At 45.1% G+C, this 13,464-nt stretch overlaps 1 protein-coding gene and 1 long non-coding RNA gene across 2 annotated transcripts; one reads left to right on the top strand and one right to left on the bottom strand.

Annotated features, from left to right (window-relative positions):
* Positions 1-1,350: 1,350 nt before the first annotated feature.
* LOC125712956 (alpha-2-antiplasmin-like) lies at positions 1,351-8,016 on the bottom strand. The gene is made up of 8 exons (XM_048983596.1): positions 7,839-8,016; positions 6,430-6,501; positions 5,322-5,556; positions 4,630-4,773; positions 3,852-4,040; positions 3,523-3,665; positions 3,234-3,438; positions 1,351-2,368 (listed from the first exon to the last, which is right to left on the bottom strand). The coding sequence occupies exons 2-8, from the start codon at positions 6,484-6,486 to the stop codon at positions 2,016-2,018; spliced, it is 1,326 nt and encodes a 441-aa protein (XP_048839553.1). The 5' UTR covers positions 6,487-6,501; positions 7,839-8,016; the 3' UTR covers positions 1,351-2,015.
* Positions 8,017-8,032: 16 nt separating this feature from the next.
* LOC125712964 (uncharacterized) lies at positions 8,033-11,920 on the top strand. Its single transcript, XR_007383428.1, has 4 exons — positions 8,033-8,131; positions 10,222-10,286; positions 10,559-10,647; positions 11,641-11,920. It is a non-coding gene; the product is annotated as an uncharacterized LOC125712964 (long non-coding RNA).
* The last annotated feature ends 1,544 nt before the right edge of the window (positions 11,921-13,464 follow it).

The raw sequence follows: 13,464 nt of genomic DNA, 5'->3' as shown, positions 1-13,464 counted from the left end.
ATTAGAGTCACAAAACGTAAATAACAATAAACATTACCAATGAAAGGATATCGTAATAAGTGTGTCGTCTCGAAAATAGTTATTTGGTCTAACCGTTAGTTATCCTCAATTATGCCGAGACGTAAATGCGTTGTCATTTGTTCGTTGTTCTTAGAATAAATGTAGAGTCTGGTTTCTGGGCGTTGGGGTAGAAGGTTCACATTAAACTTACGAACGCCCACGGCGATCCAAGTCACTGTTGTGTTGTTATAAACTTGGGGCTCTTAAACCTTTTTTCGGCAGTCTGGTAAAGTCAAATAGAGCCTTTCTCGTAATACTCACAGAGGCTCGTTGCCTACATTCATAATTGAAGGACATGCAAAATTTCATTTAGAGGTTAATAAAAAGAAAGACATAAGTTTTCTCATACAAGTTCACGGATCACCTGAAATTGTAGAGCCCAAAGTAAAAAACATATAGCGGAAATTGGGGGGGCAGCGAATAGCCCTGGACCTGCCCCCCTGCTGATATCGGCTTTTTTAAGTTACAAAATACATAGAACAAATGTCCACTCTAAACCATTTATATAACAATCTGTAATAAGATAACCTGTAATAATATATCGGTCTTACATTTGGCCGATCGAGATTCCCCCTCTCCCCCCTATCAGCGAATATTACCGACGTCACTCCCGTTGGCACCCCGGTCGGTAAGTTTTACCGCTGGTACCCCACGCTTTGATTAGCATATTATTGATGTTCCATCGTTTTTAAATCCCTCGTTAGACACATTAGCCTACCCCCCATCCCCAGAGAATTTAGTCCGCCCCTGGTATAAACTTCTCAGAGCTATATCGCCATCGACTTATGATTCAAATAAAACGCACCAAAGTTGAGGACAAATTACTAATCCTAGCAATCAGCCCATGTAACTATTAAACACATTAGACGGTCTATCCACCGTAACGATGAGTTTTAAACATCAAATGATATACCTGCAGACCAAAAAACAAACTGAATCAGCACTTGCCGTTATCATTCTAAATTTGTTCCTATACTCAACGTCAAACAATTGCACAGAGCTTCCATTTTTGTTATTCACTTTAAAGAGTAACCCAGGGCAAGGTCTGTTTTCCAGCAGCTGAGTCATATCGGTGCGTTCAGTGGTCAGTTTGTATGATGATAACCTTCCACTGGCCCAGGCCCTACAAGAAGTCCCGTCCGCTAAAAATAGATTTTAGATTCGGAAGTGGAAGGGCAGGCCATTTTCTGTGGTGCAGTGTTTTGCTGGTCATCAAAAATGTGTTGGCCAGTTATTTTGATTCACGATGTTTGTCTACGAGCCGTAGATTTGGAAGGGGATGAGTCATGGTTACGTTCTTACTTTCTTTTAATCAATAATATAACAAATGTGCTTTAACAAGCCACAGTTTTGAAATTCCAGAGAAAATGAACATTATGTGTGTTATCATCAACAAAATAAACAAAAAGCTACAAACATTTCCGGACAAAAAAAATTCAAACAAACAACCAGTCATTTAACACGTACAAGTATGTCTATACCAGTGGTGTAATGTTTTTGTGTTGTGTGAGTGTGTGTTTTCATGGGATTCGCCGAAGCACTCTAAAAATCAAATACTAAGTGAAGCTATCCTCAAAGTGAAACTTATTTTTTACAAGAGACATTAAAAATTCTACAGCTATTCCCAACACAGCAGTGTTACACTGACGTCAGTGTAACTGCACTAATTCAATTCAAATGCATTTCCTCGAAATTTCAGTACAGTAAGGAAATTAAACAGTAGACTGGTTAATATAAATTAAATGTAATTAAGTAGCATGGGGCTGATTTTCTAAAAGGGTAAGGAGGGACCCCTACAATCCATATTTCACTCAGACTGGATTTTGACGTTAGAAAACCATCACTGGTGTATTTGTGTCTGTCTTGTGCTCCCCCTGATGGCTAAAGGAGGGTAGCACATCGTCAGGTTAATTGCGTGCTCTCTCTCTCTCTCCCTCCCTCCACCTTCTCGGCAGTCAGTTTTCTTTGGGCGGGCTGAACTGCATGCCATCAAATTCATTGTCGTGAGGAAAGGTGACGTTTTCAGGCCGGTCGCCCTGCATGGTGATAGCGTCGGCTCCAGGGTTGGGGTTGGTCACCACGCCCAGGAAGAGGGGTGTGCGTGTGGCGTCGTCCATGAGGGCGAAGAAGAACGGCTGGTTGACGGCGAAGGTGGGGTTGGAGCGGGAGACTATGACGGCGGTGGCGGCAGCCGCCTCGGCCCCTTCCTCGTGGAGCTCTATGCTGGACTTGTGTTGCACACTAGACACCTGCAGGAAGCCATCGGCGATGCCTGACAGGTCCGGCGCCACAAAGAGCTGCCCCATACCTGGGGCATACAGGAGTCAGCATGGCATAGAGTGCGGCAAGGAGACGAACGCAACAGCAGTGGAAAATCTGCACACACCTGCTTTAAATGCATTTGTCTGTACTTTAGCCACCTTATTCAGTTTACAGTAAAGGGTTTGAGAGAATGAGATAATATATATCAAATATTTCAATGATCAAGAGAAGTGTTCAACATCTCGAAGTTTTCTTCGATATTAGACTCCTCAAATCAGCCTCCTTTTGCTTTGATGCCAGCATTGCCGACTCTTGGCGTTCTTTGAACTGGCTACCAGATGTAGCCACCTGGATTGCTTCTCTAACAGCACTGAAGGAGTTTCCACAAGTTCTGGAAACAAGTTGGCTACCTAACTCTTACTCTTTGATCCAACTCATCCCAGACCGGCTCTGTAAGTTTTAGGTTGGGGGGGGGGGATTGTGGGGGCCAGGTCATCTGCTACAGCACTCCATGTCTTTCTTTGTTTACACAATAATGCAGCACTCGAGATGCCTTTTGGAGGGTTGAAAATCAAAGGATGTTCAGTAGGTGCGTCCAGACTTTTGAATGGTGCTATATGCTAAATTGCACCAGTCAGTATGGCACATAACCAAGGCTCAAATCACAGAACCCTGCTACACATCGATAAATAATTAAATTACTTCATATAAAAAGTAAGAAAGCCCAAGAGGAGAATGAAAAGTTCTTTACACCAACCCTGGATAGCAAGAGGCCATGATGACACTGGCAGGCAAAGTGCACATTCTCGCTTATGCAGGCCTCACTTGGCCAGACTCACACAAAGCACAATTCATTGATACCCAGAAGAACCTGCAACCATCTGGCCCCCAAGTTCAGGTGGTGACCTTACCCATGCTGGTGAGCGCCTCCTGGAGGTCCTGGGTGTCCTCCAGCCTGAATTTGGGCAGTTTTACACGCATACTTGTCTCGCGGGGCAGGCGGTCGTAGAGGTCAGCAGGGTCGAGGCGGGCCGCCATGGCTGAAACATTGAGCTCCTCCGACATGGGCATGACCACCAATAAACTCATCTCTTCTTTGAAGGGAAAGCGAGCCACCTGGAAGGAGGAGGGGTTACTGATTCAGCGAAACGACTGGCCCTTTTGTAAGTCACATGGTAAAAACCAGGAGGACACGCCCACCTGAGCACCAAGCTCTTTGTCCATCAACACGCTCAGCGGGTACTTAGGGCCCAGCATCATGTCGACATGCACCATGTTCTTGCTGTCGATGTAGAAGAGGTCGCGGGAGGTTAATTGGGGATCGAAGCGTGCCTGCCATTCTCCTGTGGGAATCCTGTGCGTTAATCTGGGAAGATCTCAAGACTCAACAGCGTCAACTAAGGAAGTTGTTAAAAGCCATAAATTGTGGCATTCAGATAAAATGAAGTGAAGAGTTTCGAAGCAGACATGTAGGGAAATCCCTCAGGCAACACAGGAAGGGATGAGCAGGCGGGATAGAGGGAACTCACCCTTGAAATGCACGGCGTTGACCAGCATCAGGACAACATTGACCGGCAGGCTGGACAGGAAGCGAGTGACGCGGCCCTGGGTGGCATTCTCCACCCACTGGTTCACCTCCTCCAGACCCACCAGTGGCGCAGGTTCAGATGAGTAAATGCGCAGGGACTCGTCCACAAAGTCCTGCTTAAGCTCAAACCCTGAGGCCAGCACAGATCGGGTCAGTAAACTCAGCTCTGGGCCACCTTGCTCTCCCAGTAGAATATCTCTCTGCCATCCAGGAGGTGCACTTACATCATCAGGTTAATTAAGTACATCAATTAATGTGAATTAGCATGCAAATATTTACAGAAAATACTTTCACAATGAAAACCCTGACCCAATCAACATGTTATTAATGATTATGGAAAATGTAAACTGGGTCCCTTCTTGTTAAATTAATTAGATTAAGTTTTTAAAATGAATCTCATTGAACAGTGAGCCTCCCGGACTGGGAATTCTTTTTTTGTTAGCCATTTTCATCCTCTCTACCACTATTTCCACGGAAACCATATGGTGCCCTCCATCACTTTGACACTCCTGGGAGTTGTACTTACACAAAAAGTTCTGAGGGCAGAAAAAAATTATTGGTTCAGGGAGATAGCAAATCAGATTGTAGAGCAGGTGGGTCCAACCAATCAGATGTTAACTCTCTGAACCAATCATTTTTCCTTCTGCCCTCAGAACATTTTTGTAAAAGTAAAACTCCCACAAGCCAATCTGACTCCCTTTTGTGCCTCTGCTGCTCACCTGGCTTCAGGTACATGCGCGACGCCACTTGCAGGGCGTGGCCACTCAGGTGCTGGACGAGTTCCCGTAAAGCCCAGTGATAGCAGGGGAGATCCTGGGCATGCAGTGAGGCCAGCAACAGTGCCTCTGTCTCGTTCCTCGCCCCTGGAGAGTACGGAAGACCCCATCAGACAAAGTCAACGTCGCTCCTTTCGCTGTGTCATTCACCCTGGGACCACCAAGGTTTCTGACTACATACCAAAGTCTCTAGGATTTGAACATACAACCTTTTCAGTCAAACTTCAATTGCCTTAGCCACTGCAGCACCTTCTGGCCACATACACATACAGCATCCTAGGGCCAGCGTTCCAACTACTTAACGATGGATGTTTTCATTACTGTTTTTCTGTGCTGACATAACAGATGCGGTGCTGAAGCAGGACTGTCAGACTGGATTCCTAGAGAACTGCATGTCTGACGGGTTAGGATCCACAATGTTCTACTGGCCCAGTCAGAAAGGAATCACAGATGTTGTTTACCGGCAAGGATCTTCCTAAGGGAACAGCGCTGGAGCAGGAGGGATACAACTGCAAAAGCTAATATATAACGTATAGCGATAAAATGAAGTGGCCTAAAAATTACATACGCGATTATCCAACACTCTCCAGTGGTCCTGGAGGAGAGGGACACCACCCACACTCCAGAATGCTCACCCAGGGCCAGCTGGGACAGGGCCAGGGAGATGCTGAGCGGCGACAGGATGACGTTGGGCTGCTCTGCTCCAATCTCCATCTTCTCCAACAGCTGCAGCCCCAGCTTTGTCACCGCGGCCCCCACAGCTCGCTTGGCCCCCTGGCCAAACCGCCGGCTGCCACATTCCACGCCGTGCTCGTCCGTGGGGACAGGCGTGGTGTCAGGGGGGGTGGAGAGGTCTGTTACCCCCCAGACCTGGGCGGGGGTGGCAACAGAAGGGATATACTTTAAATGCTACCGTGCACCTGAGGGAAGGGGGATTTGTCTTCCTTCATCCCCCTCAATAAATACCCATCCATTTTCCAAACCGCTTATCCTACTGGGTCACGGGGGGTCCGGAGCCTATCCTGGAAGCAATTGGCATGAGGCAGGGAACAACCCAGGATGGAGGGCCAGCCCATCGCAGGGCACACTCACACACCATTCACCCACACACAATTTAGCAACTCCAATTAGCCTCAGCATGTTTTTGGACTGTGGGGGGAACCCGGAGTACCCGGAGGAAACCCCACGATGACATGGGGAGAACATGCAAACTCCACACACATGTGACCCAGGTGGAGACTCGAACCCGGGTCCCAGAGGTGTGATGCAACAGTGCTAACCACTGCACCCCCATGCCGCCCCCCCTCAATAAATAGACTTTTGCATTTCAAATATTAAGTTGTATACCAGCTTCTACACTCACTCATTATAAACATGTTTCATTCAAATATAAACCCACCCACCAGAACCAGGCTTTGGACCACTGCTCTGAATCTGGGAGGGGGTGATTCACACACCTGGCTTACATGCACACATGCATTTGGGAAAAGCTTCAGCGCAGAAAGCCTCTCTGCGCATTGGCAGTCAGAGCGTTAACTCCGCCACTGACAGCCTCCCTCTGGACTGTCACCCACCCCCCCAGCAGAAATTCCCCCCACAGCCCACCCCCAAGTCCCCTGTATGCTGTGAAAGAGAATCTATCTGGCCCTGGTGGAAGCGAGACAAAACAAGGCTGAAAAGACGGTGGTCTACAAGGGAAAGAGGGAGGGGCGGCCTCCCCAGGTTTGCCAGAATCGTGCTTACGGTCAGGGCTTGCCTACTGGCACACAGCAGCAGGAGTGCAAAGATGCGGGGGTCCATGTCCTCACAGTCAGCCTGGAATGGGAACAAAGCAGAGGGCTGGCAGATGGGCCTGAGCAACCTGCTCGTACCCAGAGAGGGTCTGCAGCTGAGCTACATTAACCTCTACCGCTATTTACCCTGACCCAGCTCGTTATCGAAAGTCACCATTCACTCAAAAATAATAACGAGCAAATAACGCGCGGCTCAGTTCCTAATAACATGCAGTTTCACTCAATTGTTTTACAAGACGTGGCGACCTGCACACAGGTGCACAGCCATGACCTCATTGTTCCCCTCATTACAAAACACTCCATTACAAAGCGCGGCTTATTTTTTTTCGTTTTGTTTACTACTATTTCTATTTTAGATAAGTTAAAAAATCAGGGAGTGGATCCGAATAACGTCGTTTTAAAGGCATTTCATCATAAATCAACGCGCTTTACTGACAACCTGTTTACCTCTTCAGACAGTCTTTTTTTCAGCGGTATAATTCTATATATCTTACATTAATGGATGATGATTCTGCCGTTGGATATTTACAGGTGTATCCCAAAGGTTATTAAGGCAAACCCGACCCGTTGTAGGAGCCCGGCGCACATACAGTGTCTGCCAACTTTGCTCACGTTTTAATGAAAGACAAACAGCCACAGGATTGAATGTCTTTAGAATATTTTTAATTTGACGTATTTGGTTTTAAAACTTTTTTTTTTAACAAATAAGAAAATTCAAACACATGAAACGTTAGGGATAGATAATAAAATTAGGCTAAAACTAAGGAATATAAGAAAACTGCATTGTATTACTCCGTAACAGCATAATAAAAGGTGCTACGCAGTTTTTTTTTACTATAAGTACGTTGCTGCATCTTGCCGCAATTACACTGCGGAGCGGAGTTTAACCTTGATTCTTCAATAAACTGATAAATTCAGCCAGCACGAGATATTTTCTAAAAGAATACATGGCAAATTGCTTTTACAAAATGGACCTGAAAAGTCCTCAATAATGCAACACAATGATTCACCTCCATTGATATCTTTGTGGAACGCCATTGCGGTCCACGTAGACATTGAGTATCTTTTCACAGGTAAGTTAACTGGTTTTGCTTCTGCATGAAGGTACCCACATTCTTCAGGATGCATGCCGCGCGCACCTGACATCTCATGGATATCGTCCCTAAATTAAATGTGCCATTCTAATAGCACTTGTAGCAAGCAATTATATGGAGCAAAATCTGCAGGTACACTTTAGACCTCGCTGGAATTTCCAGCTGTAATTTGCGCTGGATCGGGTCGGCCAAGAACAACAATTCAAGAGACATACCACAAAGGAAGACAGGGGCGTTGTTTTAACGCAGTTAAGGGCGACCTTACCTTGCCAAAACGCCGTGGGAAGATCCTGACATTCAGCCCTAAAACTGCGCTACAGAAAAGTGCGAGATCGCATTGGGACGGGTTTTCAACAAGTGGTTAATGTGCAATCGCCATTGACCCGCGCCCACTACATGCCAAGAATGTCAATATTGAGAGATGAGATCCAGAGTTCAAAAGTTGGACCAAAACCGAATCGATGCTACCCGAAATGGTCCAATGGAGCGACACCAGAAGATGTAGAAAAACGGAGGCGCGAAAAGACGCAGGTGGCACTGTACCTGTTTCACTCCGCTGTGCGTCGGAACAGTGACTTAACCCCGCCTCACTCGTTCGCTTCTAGACTAGGAGTCATATAGTAAAAACTATATTGTTAAATCCTACACATTGCTAAACAGAGAGAATCGGCTGACTGGTCTGATCAGTTTTTCAGGTGATCGCATTTGTAATTGTAACGCACTGAGTTAGAAGTTATTCGGTAAATCTTGTGGGATTATTATGTCACTTTACAAAAGCACAATGAAGGAAATGTCATTAGCCTTCAATAGCAAATGTAACCCGCCAGTTACTCTCGATCTGGATATTTTATTGACGTAGCTAAAAATACAACGTTTACCGAGCCTATTCGTAAAGTGAAAGACACGAGGTTCTTACTATAGAATACAAAGCAGAAATTCGCGTGCAGTACAGAATCAATTAATATTGCCCTGGATCACTGAATTATTTGGCACTTACGGCCTTTGTAGTGGTGGACCTACACATATAAGTGAATATCAATCCTCCTAAATATTTTCCGAATGATCTATAATGCCAAACTTAAGGCCAGTGTTCTTTATGAGCAATCATTGGGTCAGGACTGTATGTATTTATCTGTGATGGGTGACTGGTTTAGAAAGTCTTCTCAACAGAATCTAAAATGAGGAAGTAACAGGGAAAAGGGATCCAGCAAAACCAGAAGCCTGCAGGCTCGACCGTGTCCGAGTCCAGAAGGAGAAGCCTCTTACTAGAGATCAATAAATTGGGGGGGGGGGGAACATCGCAGAATACTCTAAGTTTGTGACACCACACACGCTGGGCATTGGGTTAGTTGAGGAGGTTGGAGAAGCTTTATTGAGTAAGACTAGTCCATATTTACCTAAACTTGCACCTCAAATACCCAGTCCTTGACCCAGTCAGTTTGGGTTAGATAATGTTTATTCTGCTTTAGCTTTTGTTTGCTGCATCTGAGCAAACCAACAGCTTTCACCCTTCAGTCTTTTCTTATTAAGTTCATGCAAAAACAGTCCAAATAGAACGCGGGAATAAATAGATTCTATTTATTACGAAGCACGAGGATCTGCTGCATTATTACTTGTGTTCCTTTGTAATGCTCTTGAATAGGTGGAGGAGTCAGTACACTCTCTACAACCCTTTACACACTCGCCAAAGTTTTCCCAAGAGCTGGCAACTTACCAGTGTTCGCAGTTAATTTAGTGAAGTTCAGGAGAAACTCCAACAGGTTCTGACTGAACACGCCCAATCGTGGAAAACATTATAAAAGAAATGAGGGCCAACTCAAATGGGCATTTAGCACGAGCGTGAATTTAGAGCTTATTGGCATATGTTGGGTCAGCTGACAAGAGGCAACAGAGCTGGGAAACGAAAAGACAGACCCACCACAACGAGAGAGCGTGATGCTATGTGCTTCCGATGAGAAGTCACTGAGCGATTCCCACATAAACAATCCCGGAGAGAGACCAGCTATTTTACAGCAAACAATTAGCCTTTATTTACATTTTTGTGCCAAAACTTTCATGTGTAACCAAACTATGGTAACGTGTTGTTGTTTGTGCTGAAGTACATTTATAGGAAATGCTTTAAAAATTTTGTGGTGAAAATGCCTCTTTGCCGCCTTTTCCCAGAAATATGTGAAAGCTTGACTGATGGCTTGACGCCAGGAGTATTGTTTGTAAGGGGACAGAATGAGCGTAGCGCTTTTGTGGTCACTCCCTGAAAGTGTCGGCTAGCGGCCAAACCTGTAACCTTCATGTTCAGGAGATCTTCACCAGCTGAGAGCCTTGAGCTATTGTGTCCACAGGCTGGGGACAGAGGGACGATCCACAGTCATGCCCAGTAACAAGGTTAAGTGCCACACTGGGTGCAGTGACATATATTTACTGTAAAGATCTGTGCTGTGTGACTTAACCAGCACAATAATGATGATAATAATGAGTCATCATATGGGCACGGTCCTTGACCAATACTTCTTTTTTTATATACACCATAGTAATATTGCTTATTGTGAGTATTTTCCTCACACCTTTGGGGAGCTGGTTATAATGTGGCATCGTTTTTCTTTGTGTTCAGTATTCATGTTGTTTTCATGTTCCTATGGGTCCACATCCAGAGTCCAAAGAGAGGCTGGTGAAGACACTGCAGTGAGTGCTCAGCGGAGGTCTGACATCCGGTCCGGTGTGTACCTTGTGCTTCCTAGAATAATCTCCAGATCTGATTAGATAACAGACAATGGATCAATCGAAACGCCCCAAGTTCTGTACACGCTGTCCCGGTTTTCCTAGAAAGCTGGCAAGCATTCTCCCAGGGATTCTGAAGACCTACACCGTTTCTACAAATATGAGTTGTCTCTTGCTCTTTGCTGCCCCCTTGAGTAAATTTCAGGTATGGCAGTTTTTCAGCCTTACCGTGATTTTTGATGATCAAAATCATTTCTCATTTCGTTAAAGGTATCTCATAAAATCAAGGTCCTACCAGCTGAGAAGTACAGGGAGCCTATTGAAGGGGAGAATGGGGACACCATGTCAGCAGATGCACTGTAAGCACCTGCAGGTTTATTATTTCCCAGAACAGATTCAAATTTTTGAGTTTTTTGGTCTTGTTACACAGCTTTGGAAATTGCATCTCATATGACTAATATTCCTTTCATGCATGGGGGAGTCTGCTGCGAACTACAGTTAACTCCTCGAGGCAAACTGTACACATTAGATTAAAGCATTAAGCGGATTTTAAGAAAAAGAACAAAAGAATAAACATGAAAAACAATTCATATAAAAAAAATGTGAAAATCATTAATTTCCCATGGCTTACATTTATTTTTATATAATCACTTGTATCTGTTTAAATGAAATTGTTTGAATGAATCCTGTTTGTATAAAAACTAGGTCACTAAATCCTATTTTTCATTTGTGTCATTTTATCACAAAGAAACAAACTATACCCCTTGTGTCTTACAAATGGAAGTAATTCTCCAGTGTATGTTTATATATAAAAGGTAAATGTTTAAATAAATAAAAGGTATATGTGTCCTGGGTCAAGCACGGAGCGGGGAAGCAGCGAATGAACCGGGAAGTTGGGGAATGAGGACTTTAATTAGGAAAATAACAAGGAACATGATACCCTAAAGGACAAACGTCAATGACTTAACTGGGGAAAACATACCTGACGCAGACTTAAATGCACAGGACTAATGACAGCAACAAGAAACAGTTGGTAAACACAGGGATTCCACACGAGGTAGATGAGGGGGCGTGGCACACAGAAGGAGCAGACGAGCGGCTCATGACATATGTTTTATATACACTTAAGGAAAGCTTAGACTCTTATGTCACGAGAAATGGTGGTTGGTTCAGAAACTGAACTGTGGCCAAATATTTCCTTCCTGACTGGTAACTTGCCCCAAATTTCTCCTGTAAAGCTAATTAAAACTGGAACTCAACTGATGAACTGGGTAAAACCAATCAGACACCACAACTGAAACAACTATACCAGTTGGCCAGGGCTGGCATAAATCAGTTGATTTGTGTTCTAGGACAGCGGAACAAGTACAGACCGCCATGGTTGCCGTTTCCAGTTTGGGCCAACAAACTAGTTCCAGTCATCCTTGAAAAACCAGCTGGCACCAGTTCTTCCCTGGACGTTCAGTTAAGCAGCTAAAACAAGTTATACCACATGGTTCTCAGCATGGGGGAAGCAAGACAGGCTCTGTCATGGGGCTGCTGTTTGTACCCAAACACCCACGGTGCCCCTGACAGCTTCTCCAAGGATACCGAGATGTGGCGGATTACACCCCCTTGGCAGAGAGGAAAAAGAGCCCTTGTCTGAAGCAACAAAACAGCCCCCCCCCCTCTCCACATTCCCCCCATCTTTGCTGACCCACTTCCCCCCAGCTTCACGTTTCCCTCCTCCCTTTCATCCCATCCTGTAGTTCAATGCCCCCCCCCCCCCCCCCCCCGCCCAACAATTCCCCAGGGACAGCAGTTTCTCACAATCTCTTTGTAGCATGGGATGTGTAGAATTGGATGTTCTCCTTCAAGGAAGTACATTTGGGTATGGACAGTAGATGTGGGTATCGATGTGTCCCTTACCAACATGGTGGGAGCACTGGATGTGCTTGGTGGTGGTGGGGGGGGTGGGAGTTCAGGGCTGATTAGCCCCCTGCCACCGTTGAAACCAAACCATCGGCCTTTTTCCCTTGGCATGAGTAAGACGGTTAAGAACGCATCCCTGACAAACATGCAGGACAAACCAACAGTGCTCGTCACATCATTGTCAAAATAATTTTTCCACTTAGACTTAGTTCCTACTATATTCTCTTGCTGTTATTTATTTGTATTGATTTTCTAATGTTATGTTCTAAAGGTGTTTGTATCCCTCTGGTTCCAATACAATCCTGCATCTGTTGCTGGTCACTCATTGGAAGCGTAACCTAGCAGCATCTGTAATATAAGGCGGCTCCTTGACAGCTTGTTATCTGTCACATTATATATCCATCCATCCACTCATCCATCCATCCACTCATCCATCCATCCCTCAAGCTGTCTCTAACTGCTTATCATGGCCTGGGTCATGGAGGGGCACCTAGATCCTATCCCAGGCACGTAGGGTACAAGGCTTGGGTGCATCGTGGTTGGAGCGCCGGACAGTCACAGGGCACATTCACACACACACACTTGGGCACACAAACCATTCACTATGGGCAACTGTCGAGATGCCAGTTAGCCTAACTGCACATCTTCGGACTTCAGGAGGAAACTGGAGAATCCAGGGGACGCTCACGTCACACTGGCAGGCAGCACATACACAGCAGGGGAAAATAAATGTAAACAGCAAAAGATTAACCCTTGGGGGTTATATACATTTTACTCGTGGCTTTTCTCTGACGTTTTCCTCACACTCAGGTTACATTTTCCAGTCACTCATGCAGCTGTCAGTTACATTGTCTGTCCTGCTTCAGTTTCCAGTGCTTTAAGTGAACTTTTTGCAGTGTCAGTACTGATTTTGTTATATTGGTGGTACTGAAAATGTTACCAGGTCATTACTGACTCGATTACAGTTCAGTTCTGTCAAATATCATTTGAGAGTTGGCTTGGTTACACTGTTGGTGTTGATTCATGTATCATGTGAGACAATGCAGTTTTAAATGTCATGATTTCTGCAATTTGTGTATATGTTTCCAAACAGTTGGTTTGAGTACATGAAAACGCACATGCATCGTGTGTATAGCTACAGTGGGCAAATGCAATGTTAGACTCTTAGCTTCAGAGTGCTGCAATTGCAAATATGTCCACAAGATGGCATTCTGAGGTTGACAAATACTGTGAATGCAATCAAAGCACAGACATAGGCTTGTTCT

This window comes from Brienomyrus brachyistius, chromosome 18, assembly GCF_023856365.1.
Source record: "Brienomyrus brachyistius isolate T26 chromosome 18, BBRACH_0.4, whole genome shotgun sequence".
Classification (NCBI taxonomy): Eukaryota; Metazoa; Chordata; class Actinopteri; order Osteoglossiformes; family Mormyridae; genus Brienomyrus; species Brienomyrus brachyistius.
This window is presented reverse-complemented; position numbering and strand designations above follow the sequence as displayed.